Genomic DNA, 26818 nt, shown 5'->3' on the forward strand with positions numbered 1-26818 from the left:
AACTGCCCTCCAGAGTGGGTTGGAGGTGTGTGTAATGTATAATACCACTACTGCTGTGTAAGAGTTCCTGTTGTTTCACATTCTCACCAAAAATTGGTGTCATTCTGCTTTTTATTAATTTTTAATTCAATTTTGTCATTATGGTTTTAATATAAACTTACCTGCATACTGGGAGCCCAAAAAAATTTTCACGTTTACGAGTCATTTTTGGGTTTCTTGTAAAATACCTATGTATGTCTTTTGCTTATTTTTTTTTTGGATACTTTGCACTGTTCTTCTTTTTTAAAATGTTTATTTTTTAGAGAGAGAGAGAGAGAGAAAGTCAGGGAGGGTCAGAGAGAAAGGGAGACACCAAATCTGAAGCAGGACCCAGGCTCCGGGCTGTCAGCACAGAGCCAAGTGCGGGGCTCAAACTCACAGACCATGAGATCATGACTTGAGCCGAACTCGGACTTTTTTTTTTTTTTTTAATATTTATTTATATTTGAGAGATAGAGACAGTGTGAATGGGGTAGGGGCAGACAGAGAGGAAGACAAAATCTGAAGCAGGCTTCAGGCTCTCAGCCATCAGTGCTGAGCCTGATGTGGGGCTGAAACTCACAAACCGCAAGATCATGACCTGAGCCAAAGTCAGAAACTTAACCAACTGAGCCACCCAGACACCCCTGAAGTCGGACTCTTAACTGACTGAGCGACTCAGGCACCCCTGCACTTTTCTTCTTTTTTAGGAGTGAGTGTGTGTGTGTGTATGTGTGTGTGTCTGTTCTGCTTATCAGTTGTTTGTAGTTATATGTAATGCCAATATTTTTCAAGCCTGTTGACTTCCTTTTCATCAATTTCATATAGTAGAATTTAATTATAATTTTATGATATATGGATTTTGAGCCTATTTTAAAATACTCTGAGGTCAAAAAGCATTCTAAAATTTCTTCATAAATTTGTGTACTNATTTCATATGTGAGGTTAATTTGTATGAAATAAGGATATGTTTTTTTTTTTCCATAACCAGTTTCCATAGACCCACCTCTTCAGTGACCACATATGTTTGGGATATTTTCTGAGATCTTGATGCTATTATATGCATCGATCTGTCATCTATCTTGTTTGTTTCTGTAGCAGTACTCTTAATTGCTACAGCTTTATGCCATCTTGTTATATTGTAGAACAAGTCTCTCTTGCAGTCAATGTTTGTTTATTTTGAGAGAAAGACAGAGAGGGGAAGGGGCAGGCAAGGAGAGGGAGAAGAGAGAATCCCCAGCAGGCTCACACTCGTCAGTGCAGAGCCTGAAGTGGAGCTCGATCTCATGAACTGTGAGATCGTGACCTGGGCTGGTATCAAGAATGGGAGGGGTAACCGACTGAGCCACTCAGGTGCCCCCTCAGATACAATTCTGTAAAATATTCTTGCATAGGATCACCTTAAAAGAACTATTTAAAAACATTTTTTTTTCTTATTAGAACTACTGGGGAGGGGCACCTGAGTGGCTCAGTGGAGTTAAGTACCTGACTCTGTTTCGGTTCAGGTTGTGATCTCATCACCTCATGTGAGTTTGAGCCCCACATTAGGCTCTGTGCTGAGAGCACGGAGCCTGCTTAGGATTTTCTCTCTTCCTCTCTCTACCCCCTCTGACTCACACTGTCTCTGTGTCTCTCAAAATAAATAAATAACTAAAACAACAACAACAACTACTGGGGAGAATTGGTCTCTTAAAAATATTTAATCTTCCTATCCATATTTTTATTTAGTTGGATCTTCTTTAATGTTAAATTCCATTGGTTCTCACTTCTCACCCTGTTGTTACCAACCTAGTCAAAAATCTTTATCATCTTGTCCGACATGCTGTACTATGAATATACCTTCTGCTTCCATACTCACATCTCACTCTTCCTGCAGCTCCCTTGTCTATTCTCCACATAGGAGCAAACGTGATCCTTTTAATTGTCAGCCCGATTATGTTACAGTTGTGATCAAAAGCTACTCCTCTGCTCACATCTTCTTTATGTCTCAGCTTGCTTGCTCTCTTAAGATCCATGTAAGCATGCTCCCAACTCGGACCTATTCACACATTTTTCTCTTGGTGATTCCCTCCCTCCAGAAACACAGGTGGCTCATCCCCTCACTTCAGTCAGGTATTTGCTCCAGTGTCCCTTTACCAAGAGAGGACTTCCTGCACACCCTCTCTAAACTGTCACTCCTGTCCATATCACAGCCTCAGCGCAGCTTACTTTTCCTTCCTAGCACGCATCCCCACCTGACATAGCATCTTTGTATTTGTTAATTTTCTTTCCTCCCCATTAGAATGTGAACTCCCTAAAAAGGCAGTACATCACGAACGCATGTGCTCTCTACACTGCGGACCTGTATACTCCCGCTCTGCAGTACAGACTCTGCTGCTGTGAACGTGGCTCATAGCGCAGGCCTTTCATACAGTGCCGAGAACAGTGTCTGATACGTGGTGGGGCCTCCAAAAATATTTGTCCAATGTGCTTTTATATTTCCTCCATAAGGCCATGCAACTCTTGGTAGATTTATTCCTGGATTCTTTATATATGTTTTTAAGAAAATTCAATTTTCTTTTTTCCTTTTTTCCCTATTTATAGCTAAGTATTTACAAAAGAGAAAGAAAATTACTAAAAATTAAGCTTGGTATCATTTCTACTTCTACATACAGTCACACTCTTATCCCAGAGTGTGTTTTTTTTTTCTTTTAAAGCACCTACCACTGGAGATAAATGGGAGAGCATGTTTTAAATGCAACAGTTTGGCAGTGATGATAACACATTATGCCATTTGTCATTCAAAATAAAAAATTGCAGTATCTGCCACGTAAGCAGTCTCTACAATGATTTAATCTCAGTACAAAGACCAAACGTTTGGAGGAAGTTGTCCTGGTCTCCTGGCAAATACAAGGTATATAATGGGAAATTGCAGCTTGGATTACTTTATTCAAAACTCCTCCAATGGTTCTCTTCTTTGTCACTTTATTTCCTCACAGATCCAGAGCCACCAGCTCAAGGCATGCCTGCCCTTCTACCTGCAGGTCTGTTAAAGGGCGATTACTCTGCAAAGAGCTGACAATTGCTTTATGGAAGATATTGAATTCTAGGGCAGAAAACAGTGCATCAATAATGAAAGGTCAGTAAGCACACAATGAGCCAACTTCACAGCAACAGTGGGTCTGCAGAGGGTGAGTGTCCAGGTACCTCCATGAATAAAGTGTGTACGGAGCATAAGCATTTACTTATTGCCCTCAGGTATCCTTTTGGCAGGAATCTCTCTGAGATCAATTTACTGCTGTACCACCAACACTCTACATTTGAAAGAATAAAAACAAAATGTTTTGTTCTAAAAAAAAGATGGTCTCATCAATGCTTAAGCACTAGATCAACAGGACTGTAGCCATGCACAGGTCTCTGGAACCTGCTGACCTTCTGAGGAACTCCAAACTAGTCAGCAACATGGAGCTTTGATAGATGAGCTAATGCTTAGTGAACTGAAGCTGATTTTTTATTTAGCACATGTAACCGCAGCTTTGTTCAAATGAATAACTTCTTTTATACTCAAGAGTATTGATCACTGTTTTAGAGCTTTGATATACTGTTCATTTTTTTAAAGGCAATTATAGAGTGTTTCAACTTTGGCTATAGATAACCAAGTTAGTGAGAGGATGAAAGAGTTCCATGAAATTGCGGTATAAGTGAACAAACCCATGGCACTCTTTACCCACATATAGGACAGAGGGAAAAAGCAACATGGCAGTCTTTTTAAAAAGAAGATAAATGATATGGATTGCCAGACATTTCCAAAGAATCACATTTAAATATTCTTGTGCTTCTCTTTTCAGAAGAGGGAAAATATAGGAATGTAAAACATGGATTGTCACCAGGAGATGTTCTTAAAAGAAGCAAGTACCCCCAAATTAAATTCACGCTTCTTAGCTCTCACTTTCCTATAATGTTGGTATAATTCAACTATGGCATTTTGCCAGTTATCTTCAGAGTAAGAAATAGGGCATTAACCACCTCTTTTTCAAAGAACAAAGTTCTTAAGAAGCAATTGATTACTGCTTGTCGGGGTAAACAGTATTTCTCCAGGGATCTATTTTTTACAGTATGAACCTTGAAAGGAAAAAACTTCAATCTGAACACACTCATTGCTTTAATAGTCCTTGGGAGAACATGATCTTATTTTTTCCCTCACTTCAGTGTTATAAGAGTTTTCTTTCGTTTAGCAGTCTATAGAAACTAGGTTTCTGCAAAACCACCAAAATGCTCAGAGCCCTACAAATGTTTATAACAAATTGGGAATATGCAATTTCAGTCTTGCTGCTTCTTCCTCTTCCAAAAGCCACAAAATATCCAAGTTATGAATATATATGAGTATATGGATGAAGATGGTGTATGTATGTACATACATACATACATCTCCATGCACATGCTATTTCTTACTCTCATTAATGCAAATAAAATATATTTTTTCATGAAGATTTAATATGAAATCCAAAATGTATATAAGGAAAAAAAATCACATGGAAATAACTTCAAATTAATACTTTCTTGGAGACTAAATTGCTATTTACCATAGTAAATAATAGCAGAAAAAAATAAACCTGTGCTCTGCTGAAATTTTAAATTAAATATAAGAAGGCAGCAGAAGAAATAATTTATGATAAATCCAGGGAATATAGAGAGAGATTTGAATGCACACATTCAATAAATATTACACAGGCCTAAGTATTAAGACACATATAAATTATCCTTCAGCTCAGCTAGTGTAAGATTGTTTCCATAGCAATGGTGAAGGGATAGTGAAAAGCCACTTTACCATTTCTGTAGCTTGTGGTGGTCACATACTGTCCATTTCCATTTTCTACTTTAAAGGAAAAAAGTCTATGCAGCTGAAATTTGATAATTTTGTATTTTTCACCCTAATGCAAAACATATGAATAGGGAAGTATTGGATTATGTACCTTTTATTGGGCCATCAATCTGTTTAGTTTATTCCTCCTGAGATTTTCTAGTATATCAACAAATTTAACATGTAATGTCATAGTCCCTCCTAACATTGGGCTTCCTTAATTTTTTGTATCAAAATAAAATATGAAGGACCAATTCTTGAAGACATTCCCAATCCTTACATACTCCCTTCCTTATGTGTATCAGTCAGAGGCCTCGCAGAAAACAGATGGCACACACAAGCTGGCTAATTAAAGAGAGTTTAACAAAGGGACCATTCATAAAGATGTGACAGGAAATAGGGAAATCAACAAGAAATAGGGCAGGTACCTCCTGAGGACAAAACAGCCAGAGTTGTTACTATCCCTAAACTGGAAGAAGCAAATAGAAGAAGTTATTAGAACCTGGAAAGGGTAGCTAGTCAGAGGGGGCCACGTGTCAAGAGATGTAGCCTTCAGTGAGGTGGTGCTGCTAATCATGGTAGGGAGCTGGCAGAATAAAACCCCCTAAGTTTACCTCTTTCTGAGGTTTGCCAGAGGTCTCCATTGATAAAAACCAAACCAAAATCCAGAGGACAGGGGAACCCGTTAATATAGTCTACATAGATCAGCTCCCAGGATACAGAGAGGGTAAAAAAGGTGATCAAGAGCATCTAGAGAGGCAGAATGAAGGTACCCGTCACACCCTCCACTGAGACATATAATTTAGTGAAAATCACCTTTCACGTGGGAGTTTTTCATCAGAATTAGGAAGCTGTTTGTATGTTGAAGCATCTGTGGGACAAAGGAACACATTAAACAAGACACTCAGACGTGTTATAAGGTAAGAGAAATATTTATTTAATTTTGCACAAGAACGAGCTTATACTGAACAAATCCAATCAAATAATATTAAGTGCAGTAAAACAAGGAAATAGGGATGACTTTTCCTGTTAGAAAATATTAAGTAACCATGCCTGTGCATTATTTTTATCATTACAATAACTTGTTTCAGATTTCTTTTCAGAGTGTATACTGTACATAACATGTTATAGCTTCTTTGCTTCTGAAAATATAACTCATTCACTGCCTTACATTTTATTTTTTGCAGTGAGGAACCTAACTGATTCATGAAGATTCTGATCTAGAGAAAAATTTTCTGCACCAGTGAAGCTAGAGGCTTTCAAAGCTATGATGGGCTCAGGCTTTATATCCAGGGGTCATGATGTCACACTGTGTCTTCCACACCCATTCTTCCACCACAGTGATGTCAGACACAGTACAAGTAGAATTCTGGTCTCGTTTTGCCCCAAGAATTTTCCTTTAGTGAGTTTCTCAAGCTTCACAAATTTCATAATTGAATGTTCACTCAACTATTAACAAAGCTGCACTTAGCTGCCCACAGATCATCCATCCACTTTAAGTTTTAACTTTTTTTTTTTTTTGGTCTTTTTAATGAAAGAACATTCTTTAAACAGAAATCTCTCGTGAGACAGTTAACTTCACAGTTCCTGAAGGCACTGTGGATCCACTGAGCAACAGATGTGGCCATTCTAGAGAAGAAAAAAAAAGGAAAGGATGATATAAGCTGTTAATCCATTAGTAAATACTCATACTTACTGATTGATCCACATAAATCTAACTGGGGTTTACTTATTATTTATGCTCCCCTTAAAGCTCAATAGTCCAGTTACTTCTCATGTCTCTATCATTGCAGAACCAATTATGCCCAGTCATTTGTGGCAAATCATAGAGGAGCTTTATTTACCTTATGGCATCTTCTTAGATTACATTTGTTCTCTAATTTATTCATTCACAAAGTATGTGTTGAGTATATTGAGCCCTAGGTATATTAATGAATAAGCAGACATGGTCACTATCTTCACAGAGCAGGGCTTACAGTATTTTCAGGGGGAGAAATCTAATAAATACCAAGTAAACATAAAATCAAAAACTGTGAAAAGTGCTGGAAAAGAAAATAAACCAGGTGGTGTCATGAGATTGACTTAGGTTAGGTGGCCAAGGTAGACTTCTCTGTAGAAGTTCTATTTAAACCAAGAACTCAAGGCAGTGTGGAAAGGTGGGCCAAAAACACAGGGAAGCACAGAATAAGCAAAGTCTTGAAGTGAAGTTTTGTTTAGTTAAGAAGCTGAAAAAAAGTCTGGGTGAGAATTTCGAGCTGGTGAACAAAACAGTATAGAGAGAAAGTAGGAAAAATAGCAGGAAGGGGCAGATATGCATAATTAGTTTCTATAATAAAATACCACAATAATATAGTGCATTACAAAAAAAGAAAAAGTTTATCTTACTCTTTTGATTCCTTGTGCACTCTTACTTTCTTCAAGCAGCTAATAATGATGATAATGTTAATATTGTTACAATCATTAGATGATAATATCCTTCTATTTCTTGAGTGCATACTCTGTGTCAGCCACTTTGCCAGGCACTTCAAATACATTATCTGGTTTCAACCTCACACGATTCCCAGTGGCTCACTATTAATAGTCACACTTTCTAGATTCAGAAACTGAAGGCCAAAAAGCTAAAATATCATGTCCAAAATCACACAGCTAATGAACGGTACAGTTGGGATTAAAGGTGAGGTTACTCTGACTCTAAAACCCATCCTCTATTTCATATTTCCTCTCAGATAAATGACTTTAGGTGATTTAAAAATGTATTATACTTTAATATAAAATCAAAAGTGTCTGTTCTATAAGATAAAACTTAGAAAAGATTTCGATATTTTAAATTTTGTTGAATCACACCAATGTGGAAAAAACTACTCTGTTTCCAAGAACAGTATTATCAATTTAAGCTAATCCTCTTCTGTTCTTAATTTTTATTAAGCAGCCTTCTTATTCTGACAGTAAGAGGAAATCTCAACATCTTTTGAATCTCTAGTGGCATTTTAAAGCTTCATTATCATGCTCATAACCATTGCATGATCTTTCCCAGTCCAGTGACCCATGAGGGATATGGGTCAATGAAATGAGGGATATACCAGTTCCTGAGAGTATTACTCAAATTGTATGGCTTTTGAGGGAAATTTCTGGAGCTTTCTACCAATGAGTATGTGAAGCTAGCATTAGAACCCCGTGGGTGGAAAAATCATTATTATGGTTCCCATGAGTATGTTTTAGGAAGGGACTGTATATTTTCCAAAATCTTCCAGGAATGTTTTTCTTATTCCATATCAGTATTTTCAGTTATAACAAGATAAATGCTCCACAACTCATTTATCATTGGAAGCTCCTCAATTAGGGAAACATAGTTCACACATGAATGAGTAATAAAATATCCCACTGGAGTTCTAGATATTAAACTAAACTTCAGTAGATAACTAAAAAGGGTCTGGACAAAGTATAAAAAATAACTATTTGAAAGGAATAGATAGTGACCAGAAACAGGCAGACACTGGAGAGGTTTCAATCTGTGAAAGAAGGGAAGTGTATTGTGTGAGATTTATTTTTACTTGGCATTTCCCCTTACGACACTCTGTGGTCTGTGCAGCTTAGGCTAACTATAACTAAGGCAGAAAGACACAATCTGATAGGCCCCAGACATCAGAGGACAACTTTTAGGGCTGCCAGAGGGGTTGTAAATTCAGAGGAAAATATCTAGAAAGGAGGGAGTGAATCAGCATATAAACTCTCCTCAAATTCAAAGTCTTTGAATTACAGAAGAGACTAAAGAGATAATCAATTGTAGCTTGAAGGCTGAAAGATCTGGGGCAGAGATTCCAAATGCTGCTTACTGTGGGTAGCAGTATTTAAAATCTGTGTCATCCCAAGTTAGGAAGGATTGATAAAAAAAAAAAAAAATCAGGTTTTTCACTGAAAGCCCAAAAAGGCCATAAATGGGAGTAAAACAATGTCTCAAGATTAAGAGACTTACCCTAGACCTATGGGTAAATCTGGAATAGACCCACCAGTGTCAAGTGAAGCTTTCATAAGTGCAACATGATTGGCCAATAATTTGCAACCCGCTAGAACAAACACAGTCTTCAGAGGAAGCTAAAAGAGCACAGGGTCTATAGCATGTATCATCCATAACAAGTATTAGATATGTGAAGAAAAATAAGAAAAGGTGACTCTTAATCAAGAGAAAAAGTAGTTGAATAGAAATAACTCAAAAATAATCCAGATGGAGTAATTAGCAGACAAAGACTATAAAGTATCTATTTTAAATATGTTTGAAGTAAAAAAAAAAATTTAAATCTCAGTTGATAAATAAAACTATAAATAGAACTGAATGGAAATTTTGGAATGAAAGTACAATATTTGAAATGAAAAACTTCTTTGGACAGGTTTAACAGCAAATTAGACATGGCAGAATAAATAGTAAATTTGAAACAAAAAATAGAAATTATCCAATCTTTAAAACAAAGAGAAGAAAGACTGATATAAAAATAAAGCTTCAGTCACCTTCAGAATAATATTGAGCCATGTAACATATGATTAGTCACAGTCCCAGAATAGGAGGGAGGAGAGAAAATATTTGAAGAGACTTGAAGAAATCATAGTCAAAATTTTCTTAAATTTGGTGGGAAAAGACATCAACTTAGATAATCAAAAAGCCAAGCAAACACCAAAGAGAATGAAGATACACACAAAAATCATATCTAAGTGTGTCATAGTCAAACTTCTAAAAAAGAAAGAGAATTGTGAAAGGAAATGGGGGGGAAGACATATTTTATACATATCTTAGACAAAAATACAAATGACAGCTGGATCCTCATCATGAAAACAATAGAGTATCACCTTTAAAATGCTTGGGGGGGGGGACACAAATCTGTGACTCCTGGATGCTATATTTAATAAAAAAATATCTTTCAAAAATAAAGATATTTTAAGATAAATATAAGTTGAGAGAATCTGTTACGAATAGATCTACAATATGGACAATGCTAAAGGAAGTTAAAGCTAAAGGGAAATGACACCAGATGGAGACTCAGACGTGAGAAGTGAAGAACACTAGAAATTGCAGATATATGGAAAAATATGAAATATGGCATTTCCCCCTTAATTTCCTTAAAAGACATTTGACTAATTAAAGCAAACATAATAACATGGTATTTTATGGTTTATAGTTTACATACCTATAAAATATATGATTATGATAGCTCAAAGGCTAAGGGAGATGGAGTTCTTTTATGCTGAAGTTCTTATGTTTTATGTGAAGTAGTATAATAGTAAATCTTATTATGCTGTAATAAGTTAATGCTATATAATGTAATCTCTAAACCAACAACTAAAATAATAATATAAAAAGTTATAGCTAAAAATCCAAAGGAACAATTCAATTTAAATAATATAAAAATAAGAAAAGGAAGAAATGGAGGAATGAGAATATAAAAAATAGGACAAAAATAAAACAAATCACAAAATGGTAGCCCTATATTCACCAATGCCAAAATTTACACTAAATGTAAACAGACTGAACACTTTAGTTAAAAGACAGAGATTGTCATACTGGATAACAAAATAAGAACTAGTATACATTAACTATGAGAAATTTAAACTCTAAGTTTAAATATAAAACCATAGATAGGTTGAAAGTAGATGGTCAAAACAAAATGAATACTTGAAAACATTGGCTTCAAGTCTAGAAGCCTTGCTAGAGAAAAGGAGTGCAGAAGTGTATTACATAATGATACATTGGTTTATTCACCAGAAGACATAAAAGAGTATACACCATGTGATTCCATTTATATGAAAATTTTAAAAGGAAAAATAAATCTATTATAATGAAATTAAATGGTGTTTGTTATGGAAAGTAGGTATTTCATGGAAGGGGATAAAAAGGCACTCACTAGAGTGTTGGAAATCTTCTATATTTTGATTTTTAAGACTCATCAAATTATACACATAATAACCATGCATTTCACTATAGTAAATATTACCTTAATAAAAACTAAAAGGGGATCCACTGAACCTTAGTCTGATTAGGAATAGTAACAACCTACTATTATGATAAATTATAAAAACCAGTTATAGTATACAGTAAGTTTCCTTAACACCCTGTTTTTAAACAAATATCTATTTTGGGGGGCACTTGGGTGGCTCAGTCAGTTAAGTGACCAACCTCTGCTCATGTCATGATCTCACAGTCCTGGGTTCAAGCCCTGCATCAGGCTCTGTGCTGTCATAACACATAACAACCTGCTTCAGATTCTGTGTCTCCATCTCTCTCTGCCCCTCCTCCACCTGTGCTCTGTCTCTCTCTCCATAAATATTAAAAAATATTAAAAAAAATAAAAAAGTTTATTTATTTATTTTGAGAGAGTGCAGGAGGGGCAGAGAAAGATGGAGACACAGAATCCCAACAGGCTTTGCTTTGACAGTGCAGAGCCTGAGGTAGGGATTAATATCATGAACATTAACTGCGAGATCATGCCCGGAGCCAGAATCAAGAGCTGCACACTCAACCAACTGAGCCATGCAGGCACCCTTCCTTAACACCCTGTTATTTCTGGCTATACCTACTCTGTATTTTTAAAAAGTCATTGTCACCATTTTTGTGCTAACTCAAAAAATCATGATTNGTATATCTTCATAGAATTTTCATACTCTCTTATTTTCAACCTTCTTGCAATTAAACTGTATGTTATATATTATATTTTTAGCCTAGTTTTTATTTTAAGCAGTACTTCAATGGCTGAATATTATAATCATATAATATTACATAATTACAATAAAATGAACTATTGAATCATACAGAGTTACTAGAACTTATTTAGCTGTTTCTCTATTTTAGACACCTTAGTTTCTTCCTCAATTTTATATGACAAATAATTGTAAGGTGAATATTGTCAAACACATAGCATTTTCATACTTTAGATTATTTCTTTAGGTTATATACTTAGACCTGGGATTAATAGAACAAAAGATTTCTGAGTTGGGATGGAGAGTAGGCAAAGAGGTGTAGATGTGTGGCTGTTGACATGTGTTTTTCAATGTCACTAAAAATAAGAATTACAATTCCAGTTATATCTCTGTCAGCATTGGAGATTATTGTGAATTTTTTTTTTTTACTGTAGTATGTGAAAATAATAATTTTGTCAGTTTAGAGTTTTAGTTATTTAAAGGTTGAATAATCTCTTTTTAATGGCTGCATTTTTTAGTGAATTGTTTATTCATTTTTTGCTTATTTATGGGAAATATTTTTCTTATTAATTTTATGTTTTTAATTTAATAAAGAAATCATATCTTCTGGAAGACTGTTTTTCTAGTCTCTATTTGTGAATTCTTAATTTGCTAATTTTATTTGTCTGTAGATGCCTTACATTTCCTTTGAGGTATATTTTATCACTTTTATATCAGAAAAGGCATCTCCTTTCCAGAATTTTGATTAATATTTTATTACATTTTCTTTTTAATATCTAACATTTCTTCCATGCAGAATTGGTTTTGATATATGATATTCTAATATATGGAAAGTAATCTTTTCTTCCTCTATTGATTTGCAAATCTATATAGAATAATCCTTTCCTCCTCTATTGATTTGCAGATCTCTCCTGAGCATACATGAAAATCTTCATTTTAACGTTCTTATTTATGTGGCATCTGTTTCCATAGATCTATTATCTATTCTAACATTAGTATAGCAGTCCACTTTCAGAACTTTAAGTCTACCGTTTCTGATAGATGAAGGTAATGTTTAGGAAGTTAGGACCTTCATCCTTATAAAACTCTAATTGTCTATATACTTCAGTTATTTCAGTATTACATCTAGAGTCTCCCCAGGAATTAAAAGTAGCCCCCCTGGTTTCCAGTTTCCAAATGGCCAGTTCAGTAATTATTTACTAAAGGAAATGACCCTCTAACTCCTCCTCCCTTCATATTTATTTCTCAACTGGACACATCCCGCTTTATTGTTTGAAGCTCAAAGCATAACTGCCTGAAAGTACTCTGACCCATCAAATGGTTCACTGTCTTTCTTAGATTTAGGAAAAGCAATCTTAGTAATTCATTTTTGACTCAAGAGTTTAACTTCTGAAAGGGAGGAATTTTTTTTTAACCTAAGCAAATTAAAACTGAACACATCTTTAATAAAAAGGCATCTTCAAAGAATTCCCCTCTGCCAACTCCTAATTCTTCAGATCTTATCTTCAGTGTCATTTGTTACACATGTACAGTCTTTCAGCACAGTGCACCTCTCCTTCAGAGCATCCATCACAGTTTAGAATGTCATCTTTATGTGTTTCATAACTTGATTCCTATCTATTTAACACCAACAATAATAGCTAACATTGAATGTTTATTCAGAATGTGTATGAAATGTGTAGGAAACATTTTTTATGGGTCTTCTCACTTAATTCTTATAGTAACCGTCTCAAATAGGTACAAAAATTATCCCTAAGTAGGTACTATTATCACTCTCATTTTTCAGATGAGCAAACTGAGCCGCAGAGAGATTAATAAACATCCCTTGAAGTCACATTGCTAGTGTGGTGGACCAGGCTCTGAATCCAAGTAGCCTTACTCTAGACACTGCATTCTTCGCCTCTGGACCAGTTCTGTCCAGCAGAAATTCTTCAATGATAGAAACATGTTTTATATGTGCTGTCTGATATGACAGCCACTAGCCACATGTAGCTATTGAGCAGTTGAAATGTGGCCAGTGTGACTGAGAAAGTGAAGTTTTAGTTTTACCTAATTTTAAGTAATTTAAGTAGCCACATCTGGCTATGGACTACAATACTGGACGGCATAGCTCTAGACAATAAAGTGCTAGGTAATAATTTCCAGGAACAGTTGTGTCTGTTTTGCTTATCATTACAATCCTAGCACCAGCATAATGCCAGCATAATTTGTCTTTATTGACTAAGATATTCAAATAACTCATGGGGGGAAGGACAGGGAGATAATAAGTAAAAATGGTGTTCTGAGAGCCCCAAATTGTGAAAAGCACTCACCTCCAATGCAATATCTGGATCCTCTTTTGCATACATTTTATTTTTAAAATAACACAAAATATACATAATAAAAAGTTATATTTGGGATAAATCTGGTAAAATAGAACATATTTTTATAACTCATATTTAATAAGGGAAAATGGAAATAGCACCGGATAGTAACTTCTGAGAGTCAGCATTTATTTGTCAAAAAATGAAACTAATCTAAAATACATTTTCTGAAATACATTCCTATCATGGGCCCCCAAATCCTACTAGTTGTTTATAAGGCAGTATATGACAAGCTTGTTCATGCTTTTCACTCAGAAAACACTCTCATGTTTTTCTATTACTGAATTCAGTTTTCTTACTGGAAATAACTATGTGAGCTATATTTGGTGTGTGTTTTTCATCATATTACCTGGTATATATTTTTGCTGCCACTTCTCGGAACAATAATCTTACTTAGATTAAGAATGTAAAGGGACTCAACTTTAATTGATAATTCAATGTCAGAAAGTATTTCCCTGTTGGTTATTAATGCTAAAGTTTCTACATATGCACTGCTAAATGTACTCAGATTAAATGTATACTAAAGCAACACTGCATATACATTAGTCACTTTTAGTAGTAGTAGCAGTAACTTTCAAATTTGCTAATGCACTTCCAGAAAATCACATTAAGTGTTCACTCAAAAAGCTTTGCTTGATTGACAAAAATTACACTGATTCAAAGAGACAGAAATTTTGGTTTGAAATAGATAATACTATCTCAAAGCTTAAAGCAGTTTATATTTCTTTGTCCGTTACATCTAGCCACTCTGGTAAGAATCTGTGTTAAGTGAATCTGAATTAAACTGCTCTACAGGAAAAAAATTAATGGAAATATTCACTTTAAAAAGCAATGTAGTTATAGCTATCTGGCTATGCTATGCTGGAAAAAATCTGAGTCTTTGCTTTCTTGTGTTGTTGTTAAGCCTTCAGATTATTTACTTGGTTTTAGTGTTGATTCAAAAATTATGACTATGAAATAGAGTGGCCACTAAGTCAAATATTTGTAGGAACAATAATCAAGTAGAATGCTTTCAACTTTGCCAGTTATCTATGAATTCTGTATCCTGTCTACATTATCTGTATTTTTGTTCTCATTGAAGTAAAATGCACGTGCTCTATTTTCCTATGACAAAAAGAAGAAAAATCTTTATAATGATTTTTCTCCAACTGTAGGAATAAAGTATAGTAAACAACAGATCTTAAATTTTTTAACCTAATGCAGCTGACCACAACAAACCAAGAAATATGCCCATTTTTTCCATATTGATTTTCACTTTGGAAAATGTAATATATTTACTTTGTCAATATATCTTACAGATCTCATAAAAGGACCTGATAAAAATCAATAAAATAATATTGTCTTCCATCATGAAAGGAGAAACATGAAGTTTGTGTTGCAGACTTTTTAAAAAAGATGTGTACAGTTAGATACCTTAGGGCAATTTAAGTAGGTTCTTTCTGTTCTGGTGACATAAATAACTGATTATTCTGTTTTTTTTGATCATGCAGCTCCTTCTCCTTGAATGTGCTTTGAGGATGCACAGGGCAGTTAGCCTTGGCCCTAATAAAGCTGAGTGGCCCTCCTGCCACCTCTGTTGGAACAATACATTAGAAAAACAAAACGCTTCCCATTGGCCAGGTTAAACACAGTAAATATCAAGGAGCCCTTGGGTACAGCTGGCCAAGTGCTCCCTACTTGAATTTAACAGGCTTTACCTTGCACTGGCAGAGAGTACACTCGGTGCCATGTTTGATCCAAGAGGATCCAGTAAAGCGAACCACATTCATCTCATCCAGGCAAGTTTTGGTGATGTCATTACGAATGGTGTCGGCCTGGCAAGGGTCAGTGACACAACGCCGGCAGCATTCATTCTCTGGGAGGACACTGAATTCACACTCCACCTCTGGGCAAGGCAGAGGCCAACAGTCAACTTCCCCTTGCTGTAAAGAAAGCGGATGTGAAAGAGCAGAGGGAGAGGAAGGGAGGGCATGGAGGGAGGCAGGGAGAGAGGGAGCACACTGTTTACTAAATACTCCATTCATCTGATGGATATTTACACTTACATTTTCACAGCCATGAATCTGGCAAGGAATCTACAAAAGCCCCATCACAGTGCTGAGATCTATTCTGCAAGTGGCCTTTAAGAATGCTCAAGGATTAAACAAGAACAACAACGAATAAAAGCAACTGGCCTTTTTCTTAAACCAAGCTCCTGTCTTTTCTCTGACAAAGAATTACTATTTTCTATGGAAGAGGGTTTTATTCGAATGTTAGCATATTAGGTGTTTTTGTTTTTTTCATTTTTTTACCCCCCCCTTCCCATTCATTCCCTTCTGCATAAAGAAAGTTTTGTCCATTCACAAGAAAATAAACTGAAATATGAAGGGAATTTATCAGGTTTTCTTTGTTCATTTTTATGCTTCTCAGTTTAGGGACTTTGGAGGAAAAAACCCCCAACAACTACGAACTGATTTCAGTCTTCTTTATGCCACACGGGAAAACTATGTGAATTTGATCTTTTTAAAATGTAGTTACCACCTGTTTCCTATTTTCTTCATAATTCTGAATCTCATGGTCTTAGAGATGAAAGCAGCCTTCAGGCACAGAAAACTGACCCTGCTCTTTCAATTGATTTTTGAGTTGAAAGTATAAAAAAGAAGCAACAAAAAAAGCATTGCCTTCAAAATATCCTCACACAAATAGAAAGGAAACTAGCCATGACTTTAAAAGTAGCATCTGTGAAACTTACTTCTATAAAGATGTATAGACCAATTTCCCTTTTCATTTACACTACTAAAAAGAAACAAGAAATTTGGTCAAATGAAAAAAGACTGGTGTTTTCTTGATCAAGTCTTCATTTTCTTCTTCACCTATTGATTCCAGTATAAGTTTTATAAACATATACATTCAATTCTAAAATTCTAATAAATATTTATTGCAAATCCGTATCATGTGTATAACAGGATGCCCCCCCCCCAGAAGAGCAGTGATGGTAAAACTATTTAGAAGGGGGGGGGAAAGTACATGTTTTTGTTTCTGTTTTGTAATTCTGAGCATGACTGATAGAAATGGATAAACCAAAGTTCTATTTGGACAAACGATGATACTTTTCAGGAATGCCACTAAACCGAGGCTGAATGGGATTGGGGATGTTAGGAGAGTCTTCTCTTCTTCTGAGCTCCGGAAAAACATACACGACATGGCACACCACATGTAGTCTAGGATGTGCCTTCACGGGTCCCGGCTGCATGCCCACCATCTTGTCATCCTACATAGGCTCACTTGTAGTAACTGCCACACCATGGCCAGGTCCTGAGTACCAGTGGATGCGGGAGGGCATGACTGTCTCCCTCGTTAGGTTCTGGGCCCAAACTTTCCCTCTACTTCCTGTAGCTAAACTCACCAGGCAGCGGCACTGCTGGCAGTTCTGGACCCAGGTGTCACCACTGTTGTATAAGGTTTCCCCATTTTGATGGAGGCATTGACTGCTAAGCCTTGGGTCACATTCAGGGCAGCAAAAAAGATCAACCGTGGGATTCTCACAGTCACAGACCATCCGTCGACACATTACAAATCCATTCTGTATGAGAAGGAAAAATGAAAGCATTTCCCCAAAGCCTCTATTTTTCAATATACTAACGTCAGTGTAAGAGATTTAAAGTTAAATTTTGTGGTTAACACCCAGAAATTACCCTAGCTGGAGAACTTCCAAGTTTGTGACCAAAAATTTTCCAGAAATGGCCAGCATGAAGTAACCACCACACAGTCCTTATGTCTATGTAAACATGGGTATGCATATATAAATATACATGCATTTGTTTATTAGTACAGTGATTAGAATACTACCTCAATTTTGTTTTGTGCGAGGGCATGTGTATTTGTATTTAGTGGCTAGTCAACAATCTTTACCTATTGTTAAGTTTATGGAATATATTAGACCTTAAGTTTTGGTACAAACTCATTAATTTCTTTCATAATAATTGAGTCCTTGGCACATAATGTTATTTATCTAACTATAATATAAATCTCTGTTATCAACTGGGTAATAAAGTGGAACATCTTTCTAAAACTGAAACATAATCCAAGTAGACAGTTCTCACATATAGGCCATAGTATGTCCATTTTGGCTTCATCCATGCATTCACTCAAATATAATACTGTTACTGTGGAAGCACTTGCATAGTTAGCAACAAAGTTTTATGAACATGTGAATAAACACATTGTGGCATTTCTATACAATGATTTATATATATCAATTTCAAAAAACACAATACTGAGAGAAAGAAGCCAAAAAAAAGAGTATGTTCTATATGTACTACTTGCCATATAGGGCTCTAGAATAAAAAAATCTAACCTACAGTGACCAAAATCAGTGTTTCCTTTGGGCTGAGAGTATGGGGCTAAGAAAGGACAGAGATAACATTATGAGTGGATGAAACTGTCCTTTTATACTAAGTGTGATAGTGGTTAAGCAGATGTATACCTTCTTTGAAGCTCATCAAGCTATATACACTTACAATGTATGCAAATTGCATCCCAATAAAAATGATGAAAAGTTTTTATTTATACCAACCTGACAAGAACAGACAGAGCACCGGTCATTTTCCAACACCCAAATCTGACCATTGTGCTTGATTTTTCCATCATGGATGCAGTCCCCTGTACAGTTCTTTCCATGCGGACATCGGCAATCGTATCCACCATCCAAGTTAAAGCAAATGGTATCATTGGCACAGCTATGCCTCCCAGTCCCACACTCATCGATATCTACGGCCAAGAAAGGGCAGCAGGCAATGTGCTTAGAATATGCTGGGTGTCCATCAGGCAAGTTGTCTCCAAAAGTAAAGCATTCAACTGTAAATTAATTTTCATTTTACTGGCATGCATTTCCTATTAAATGCTGACTAAAGCAATGTTAACGATCTAGGGATTTTAAAGGAAAACGTTATCATGCTTGATTTCAAACAGCAGACAACCTTGGTTAGATTCTCAACTTTTATACCTCTGTGAATACTATCAGGCTTTAAGAAACACTTACATTTTTTGAAAGTAGGAATAGAACTCAATTCATCAAACAAAAATCATTAGCAGTTGAAATTCTAAAAGTGCCCATGAGTTTTCATTGGGAAAATCATCCTCAAAGTTAAAATGGCGCTTATCCCAAATCCTTTCTTAGTGGGACATAAAATGTCACGGGACCTCTGAGGCATTTTATTCAGCTTTATGCCCTATTCTCACAGGCCTATCACCCTGTCACAGGGAAGCTCCCAGTGTTTTTGCCCAGGTGATTTCATGCTGTCCGCACACCCTGCCTCCTACCCACAGAGAGCAAGTGACCATCTGCAATTACTGTCTCTCTCACAAATAATCTCCCACTTCTTAACTTTTCCATTTCAGATGATCGTTTTGTCTCCTGCCTGACTCAACAGACAACGGCCCATTCTTCACCTGACCTCACCTATTCCATGGCAATCACAGCCTAAAGCATTTTCATACAGATGAAAAGCAAACATATCTTGACCCACGGATCAGGTCCATAAGAAGAGATGTGATTCATTTTATTTATCCCCATAATTTGAAGGTCACAAGCCAAAATACATCTCAGGGATATTGTATGAGTGGCAGTAAGCAGTTATTTCCTACTTCATCTGTTTCCTCTGAGTAAAGGTCAAGAAAGAAAGAATTAAATCACAGCAGGAAAAGTGGGTTACAGAGAAGATGGAATGGATGGCTTTTAACTGGAGGAACTGTACACTGCTTTTCTTAGAAAATTTTAAAGATAGACTCTAGTAGATCTCTCTCTTAAATGGTTTGGTTTCAACAGTATTAAAGACACGGACAAGTTGAAATTACATTTTAGCCATATTTAAATTCTTAAATATTAAGTTCTGTTATATATCCATTCCCAAAAATAAGCCATATATTTCTATTTTCCTTGATTTTTATTAATTTCCATATCAACAAAACCAATGAACTGAGACAATGGCTGAAAAGATTTAAAAGAATTTTTTAATATTTATTTCTTTTGAGAGACAGAGAGAGAGAGAGAGAGAACACATAGAGTGTGAGGAGGGGAAAAGTAGAGACAGAGGAAGACACAGAATCCAAAGCAGTCTCCAGGCTCCAAGCTGTCATCACAAAGCCTGACACAGGGCTTGATTCTACTAGTTGTGAGATCATGACACGAGCCAGTAAGCCACTTAACCAACTGAGCCACCCAGGCACCCCTGAAAAGATTTTTGTTATAACTAGTGAACACATTATTATAGCTTGATTTGTCAAGGATAATACTGCTTATAATTATAGACTATGTTTAAAAGCAGAACTATTAGCCAGAATGAGGTTATATTTCACATTTTTAAAAAAGTGCATTGGTTTATATATATATATAATTATATACATATATTTATAATTATTACTTATAAATATATAATTTTTTCAGATCAGAGAAATTTGGCTGATGCTACTTAGAGGAAGAGGAGCCAGAAGTGAAATTTTCTAAAACTTTATAATATAGCTCTATATTTGGTCTATTCAGAATGAGCTATATTTGATGACTTGACCATTGTCTATTAAATATTCTTATAATGAGGAATCATAGTAAGCAGGAAAAACATTAACCATAGTTATTTTGTCTCTTTGACCAAAACTCTACAAATACTTACTATATAACCCTTTAAATATCCACTATATGAATATTATTCTATTAATGGCAATTATTGGATTTTTACAGTCATTTCATTTTGCTTGACATATAAAAATAAAATCTCTGCTGCCAGGTAATGCATCTTTTTTTTTTTTTTCTTAAAGGCAGAGATACACCTGGGATTTGTTGCAGAGGACAAAGAAGAGGTGTCAAGCCAAAAAAAGAACATGTGCTCTGAAATAAAGTACATTTATAATAAAGAAATAGAGCAAAAGGTTACAGCAACAGTTGATATGTACTTGTCATATCTGAAGAAATGTGTAGACATAAAATCATCTTGAACCAATGATTACCTTTTGCTGTACAATGGGATTTGAATTAATTTGAACTCATCTTTTTTGTTTGTTTTTTTCTTGCTTGTTATCTATACTAGGTTCTCCAATGTGGAGACTATTCTTGATTGCTAGTATAGAGTTTTAGAATTCATTGTTACATACAGTTTTATTATAATGTAAAATTCCTAAAATAAATATACATAAAGGGTGTAAATTCTGCTTTGAAAAACCTACTATAATACATAAAAATTCCAACTTTAAAAATACTAATAACTACTTTAGTGAGTTATTGAAGAAACCATGTTGCTAAATCAATCCAGCGGTCAGGTCTCATTTCTCATCTAACTTGATCTAGCAGCAGCATTTGATACAGTTCATTCCCTCTCCCTGATAAATGTCCTTTACTTGCTTCCTATCACATTAATAGTTCTTTCTGGATCTTTCTCCTGCCCACATACAGATTCTAGTGGCAATTAAACTGTGAATAAGATTTGGCCAAGCAAGAGGAGGTAAAGGGTAGTCTAGTTAGAGGTAAGGGTGTATTTGAAGGCCCAATGTTTAGAGTCAGCAAGATGTGTTAGAGGGAATGAGTTGAATGTCTAGGAGGAACAGAGTAAGTAGACAGGAAGCTGAAGAGGTACTCAGGGCCCAAGTAAAGGTCATGTCAAGAAATCTGAACTCCATCATAAAGACAATGAAATGTCATTTAAGAGAATTGCAAAAAGAAAAAAAAAGGCATAATCATATATTTAATTTAAAAAGATTCCTTAGGCTTCATTTTGGAAAAGGGATTTGAGTGGATTAAAATTTACAGCCAGGAGATCACTTAAAAGGCTGGTTCAGTAGTCCAGGCAAGCAATGGCCATATAATAAAGGCAAACACATAGTGGTTGGTATGTACCAGGTTCTAAACACATATAAATGATTCATTTAATCCTCACAACAACTGGAGGGTACAGTTATTATCTCCATTTTATAGGTTGGGAAGTTGAAGCATAGAAACATTGCATAATTTCTCCCAAGGTCACTCATCTAGTGGGGCATAGAGTCCAGACGAGAACCAATGCAGACAAGCTTCAATTCCAAGCTCTTAAGAACAGTGCTGTACTGACTGTTAGCAGTGGGGAAGTGCACAGAAAGAAACACAGAGAATCTTCCAAAATAGAAACAACAACGATAAAGCAACTTAGTGATTTGACTTAACCTCAAAGATGAAGGAGAGGAAGTGGTCATGAATGATGTTTAGACTTCTGGCATGGAAAATGTGACTGATGCTATTTAGAAAAAGAAGAGCAAGACTTTGCTGTGGAGTGAAAGTAGGGGGTAGGATGAGGAAAGACATGAGTTAGTTCACGACATGTTGAATTACACTTTCCTCTGGGCCTACAGTTGGGCTGTCCAGTAAGTAGTTGAATATATGGGTCTAGACTTCAGAAAATAGAACTGGGCCCAAATATGGATTTGGTCAAGATATATTTTTTCACCATTTCCTTTCTCAAAAATAATCCTTCAGAGTCAAGTTCAAACTTATTAGCAAGACATTTAAAGCTACTTCTTTCGCTTGCATCTCTTTCCCTTTCTTGACTTGCCAATAAACACATCATACTTGAAACATACAAATGGTAGACACTCAAGCCCTTCTTGTTCCAAATCAAAAATAATTTCTCCCTTTTTTCCCCTCATAGATCAGAATTTATATTTTTCTCAACTATTTATTATTTTCAACCTTTTTGCTTTCTCCTCTGTTAAGAAACTCAGTGCATTCTATTTTGCATGACAGTTGTGGTCTATATTTTATCTCTTCTATAAGCTGAGAGCAGTGACCATACCTCCTTTATATTTCTATGCAGCAGATGCCTGGCAATTTACCTCAAGGTACTTGTGTATATATTCAGAACTACTTGTTTAGGTGAATTTGATTCATTTCATTATTGTCCTTCTTCTTGATTTAAGTTAAGAATTTATAGTATTTAGCTTGAACATAATACTCAAAAGAAGCTATCCCATAAACATCAATTTTTTTGGCCTTACAAGTTCAAAAACCTCACTAAGCTTAAAAATAATCCATAAAGCAATAGGGAGAAAAGAGAGCAAGAAATAAAATATTCTTACATGAAAAAAAATTTGGGCTTTATTCTCAGAGAGAGACATATTTTCAGGTATAGTAGAAGTTATGACATGGAAAAGGAAAATGGTACTCAGGCACATTATCTGGGGATTAAATATCTACACCTCTGGGATAAATAGATGAGCAAAAAAAGCATATAATATGTATGAATGCAGCTTATAAACATGTATGTTGTAGATTACTCAACTGCAGCCTAAAAAGTAGTGAAGGAGTACACAGTTATTTACTCATGTCTTCAGAGTAATTGTAAACATACTGCTATGGCTTTGTCCACAGTAAATGCCTTTTTTTTTTTTTTTTTCCCGCCAGCAACAGAAAAATGGCACCTGCTCAGATATAATCATACTTTTAAAATTGTATCCTTCTAAATACTAATATTACAATTCTACAAATCACTGAAATCACAGTAAATGGATAGTTGTTTAGACGAAGTATTTTAGTCTTTTTTATATAACATAGATTTTAAAGGAATCCAGAGCATTGTCTTCTAAAAAAGTCATAGATTTTTATAATAATTATTATAAATTCTATTGAAAGATAACAGTAGAGTCATCTTTCCAGAGTCATATTTTTTTTTAAATAAGATTTTCTACTGCTTCTGTGTTTACAGTATTTCCTTGAAAAGTCTTTTTTGCATAGGCATCTCATACAACCCTTTACTTCCCTATTTTCATCTTTATCATGTATTATTTGAGGGCTAGTTTGATTTTCCTGGTTATTTTAGGAACACCCATGAATGCACTAATTATGTTTTGTCATTTTTTCCTGATCACTACTTTATATATTTAGTTCTACCAGATGATATATCTACTACATATCCTACTATAGATCTACTTCTTGCACAGGTTATGTTCCTAACATACTTCTGATTAAATATTATCTGTGTTATCTCACTCATTTTATCCATCTCCATCCATGTTTTTCATTAGACAAATCAGTATATTGTCAACCACGTAACAAGCATTGTTCTAGGAACTGGTGGCTGACCAGCAAATACAATCTGTGACCCTGGAAGCTTACAGTCCATGGGGGAGGGGAAGGGGAAAAAATAGTTACAACAGAGAGGGAGGGAGGCAAACCATAAGAGACTCTTCAATACAGAGAACAAACTGAGGGTGGATGGGCGGGTAGGGGAGAGGAGAAAATGGGTGATGGGCATTGAGGAGGGCACTTGTTGGGATGAGCACTGGGTGTTGTATGTAAGCGATGAACCATGGGAATCTACCCCAAAAACCAAGAGCACACTTTAAACACTGTATGTTAGCCAATTTGACAATAAATTATGTAAAAAAAAAAAAAAACTTACAGACTATGGAAGATAATAATCAGGTAAACAATAGGTACAATCATTTCAGAAGAACTTTTAATTTCTATGAAGAAAAGGGAAGCAAAATAAGTAAAGAGAGTGCCAGAGAAGGATGCTATTTTAAGTTGAGTGTCTAGGAGAAGCCATTTGGGAGGAAACCTGAATTATATGAAAGAAGAACGCAAAGATCTGGGGAAGGACCTCCCAAACAAAAAGAACAGCACATAAGAAGGGAATCTGTTTGGTATATTTATGACATAGCAAGAAAGCCAAGTACCTCTAACGTAGACCCTTGTAAGCCATTGTTGGGGTTTGGATTTTACTCTGAAGAGACATAGAAAGGCTCCAGGCATTGGAACAGAATTGGAGCATGCTCCTACTTCTGATTTTAAGAAATCATTCTGAGTGCTATAGCAAAAAGACTCTAGGGGAGTCCAGGTTATAAGTAGGGAGACCAATCTGGAGAAAGCTATTGTAGTCCAGACAAAGGATAATGATGGCTGAGACCAACATGGTAACAGTAGACAATGTGAGAAGTGGTCAGATTGGGAATATATTTGAAAATAGAAATTATGAGACTTGCTGATATATTGGATATGAAGTATAAAGAAAAGAAAGACATAATGATTCCAAGATGTTGGTTTGGGCAACTGTGTTTACCAGCCTGCAGGAATTAGAGAGTAAATAAAGAGTTGCATTTTAGTCAGTAATCCTGAGCTGTTCTTAAGAAATCCAAGTTAGATACCCAGTAGGCAACGAGATATATAAATCCACAACTAAGGAAAAGGTCTGAAAAAAGAATAGATAGATAGCATTTTCAACTACGGACCTGGCTGATTCAGTTTCAGAATGGATAGAGAAGATTGCCAAATGCCTGGGGATACCTGAACATGTAGTCTTCTGGAGAGGTAAAGGAGAGACCCATACTGTAAGAGAAAGGCAGGAGGGACGCCTGGGTTGCTCAGTTGAGCATCTGACTTAGGCTCAGGTCACGATCTCATAGTCTCATGAGTTCAAGCCCCGCATTGGGCTCTCTGCTGTCAGCAGCATGGAGCCCGCTCTGGATCCTCTGTCCCTCTCTCTCTCTGCCCCTCCCCTACTTGCAATCTCTCTTGCAAAAATAAATAAAACATTTTAAAAAATGAAGAAAGACAGGAAAGAGTGGTGTCCTCAAAGTGAAGTGAAGCAAGTTGTTTTGAGAGGAAGCAATGCTCAAATGCTTGAGCTGTCAAGCAAAGAAACATTAACTGAATAGTGATGGAAACTGTCAGTAATCTTGAAAGGAAAGCATTCAGTGGGCGCAGTGGGATCAAAGTGTTGTTGGAAACAAGAGAATGGAGGTAAGAAATAGAGAAGATTCTTTCAGAGTTTTGTTCTAATAGGAAACAGAAAAATGTGGGAAATGTTTGGCAATCAGGTGATATCAAGGAAGTTATTCTTTGTTTTTATTGTACTTTTTAAAGATAGCTGCAACTCCAGGCTGTTTGTGGGCTGCTGAGAATGATGGAAGAGAAAAAGTATTTATCATACAGAAGAGAAAGTGGGGACTACAAAGGCAAAGATCTCAAGCAGGTGAGAGGGGATGACAGGTAAAAGACTATGGAGGGAGAAATGAAAACTGAGTGAAACAGGAGGGAGGGGAAGCAGCAAAAACGGATATAAATACGAGTTATCTAGTGTAGCTCCTGGTGCAGAAGTGAAGTTCTGTTTTCTCAGTTAAATAAGAAGCAGGGCCATCAACAGAGAATGAAGAGAAAGAAAGTGGTACCTGAGGTTTGAAAGGATAGAACGTGTGACATGGTTGTATCAGAGAGCTGAAAGGGAAAGTAACTAAGGACATGAAATAGGAATGCTCGGCTGTCTGTGGCCATACCACCCTGAATGCACCCAATCTTGTCTGATCTCAGAAGCTAAGCAGGGTTGGGCCTGGTTAGCAGTTGGATGGGAAGATGCTCGGCAAAGCTGATGGCCCCTGTAGGAGGTAGCCTATAGGACAGTGCCCGTGACTCTCACCATGTAATATTCATGCTCTTACATCTTCTCCCCTTGAATGTGGGTTGGCTAGGCCACTGATTCACTTCTAACAAACAGAGAAGCGATGAAATGGCACATCGGAGGTTAAGTTATAAAAAGAGTGTGGGCACTTACTCTAGGGAAGCCAGCTCCCATATCTTGAGGGAGTGCTGTAGAATGGTTCGTGTGTTAAGGAAACCAGGCCAGCCAAAAGCCCCATGAGTGACCTTGGAAACAGTCTTGCTTCCCTTATTCCCACCCCAGACAAGTCTGCAAGATGAAACCACATCCCTGACCAACAATTCATGAAACCTCAGGAGAATCCATGAACCAGAGGCATCCAGCTAAGCTGTGCACAGATTCCTCATCCACACAAACTGTGAGATAATTTTGGTTGTTTTCAGCTGCTAAGTTTTGGGTGTAATTTGTTATGCATCAATAGATAAAGAATACGGCCCTCTTGAGATTTGCAGTCATAAATTTAAAAGATAGTGAAGGAGTGC

The 26818-nt window shown here is 36.1% G+C and overlaps 1 protein-coding gene across 2 annotated transcripts in view; it reads right to left on the reverse strand.

The window, feature by feature from the left end:
- Positions 1–6365: 6365 nt before the first annotated feature.
- NELL2 (neural EGFL like 2) overlaps positions 6366–26818 on the reverse strand; it is a 324036-nt gene continuing 303583 nt past the window's right edge. For both annotated transcript variants that reach the window (XM_077753241.1, XM_077753240.1), the window contains 4 exons: positions 18461–18654; positions 17291–17467; positions 15603–15827; positions 6366–6487 (listed from right to left, as the gene is read on the reverse strand). In XM_077753241.1, coding sequence (XP_077609367.1) covers positions 6437–6487; positions 15603–15827; positions 17291–17467; positions 18461–18654 — 647 coding nt within the window. In that variant the 3' untranslated portion in view covers positions 6366–6436. The remainder of the gene's footprint in view (positions 6488–15602; positions 15828–17290; positions 17468–18460; positions 18655–26818) is intronic.

This window comes from Crocuta crocuta, unplaced genomic scaffold, assembly GCF_008692635.1.
Source record: "Crocuta crocuta isolate KB4526 unplaced genomic scaffold, BGI_CrCroc_1.0 scaffold30, whole genome shotgun sequence".
In the NCBI taxonomy this organism is placed as follows: domain Eukaryota; kingdom Metazoa; phylum Chordata; class Mammalia; order Carnivora; family Hyaenidae; genus Crocuta; species Crocuta crocuta.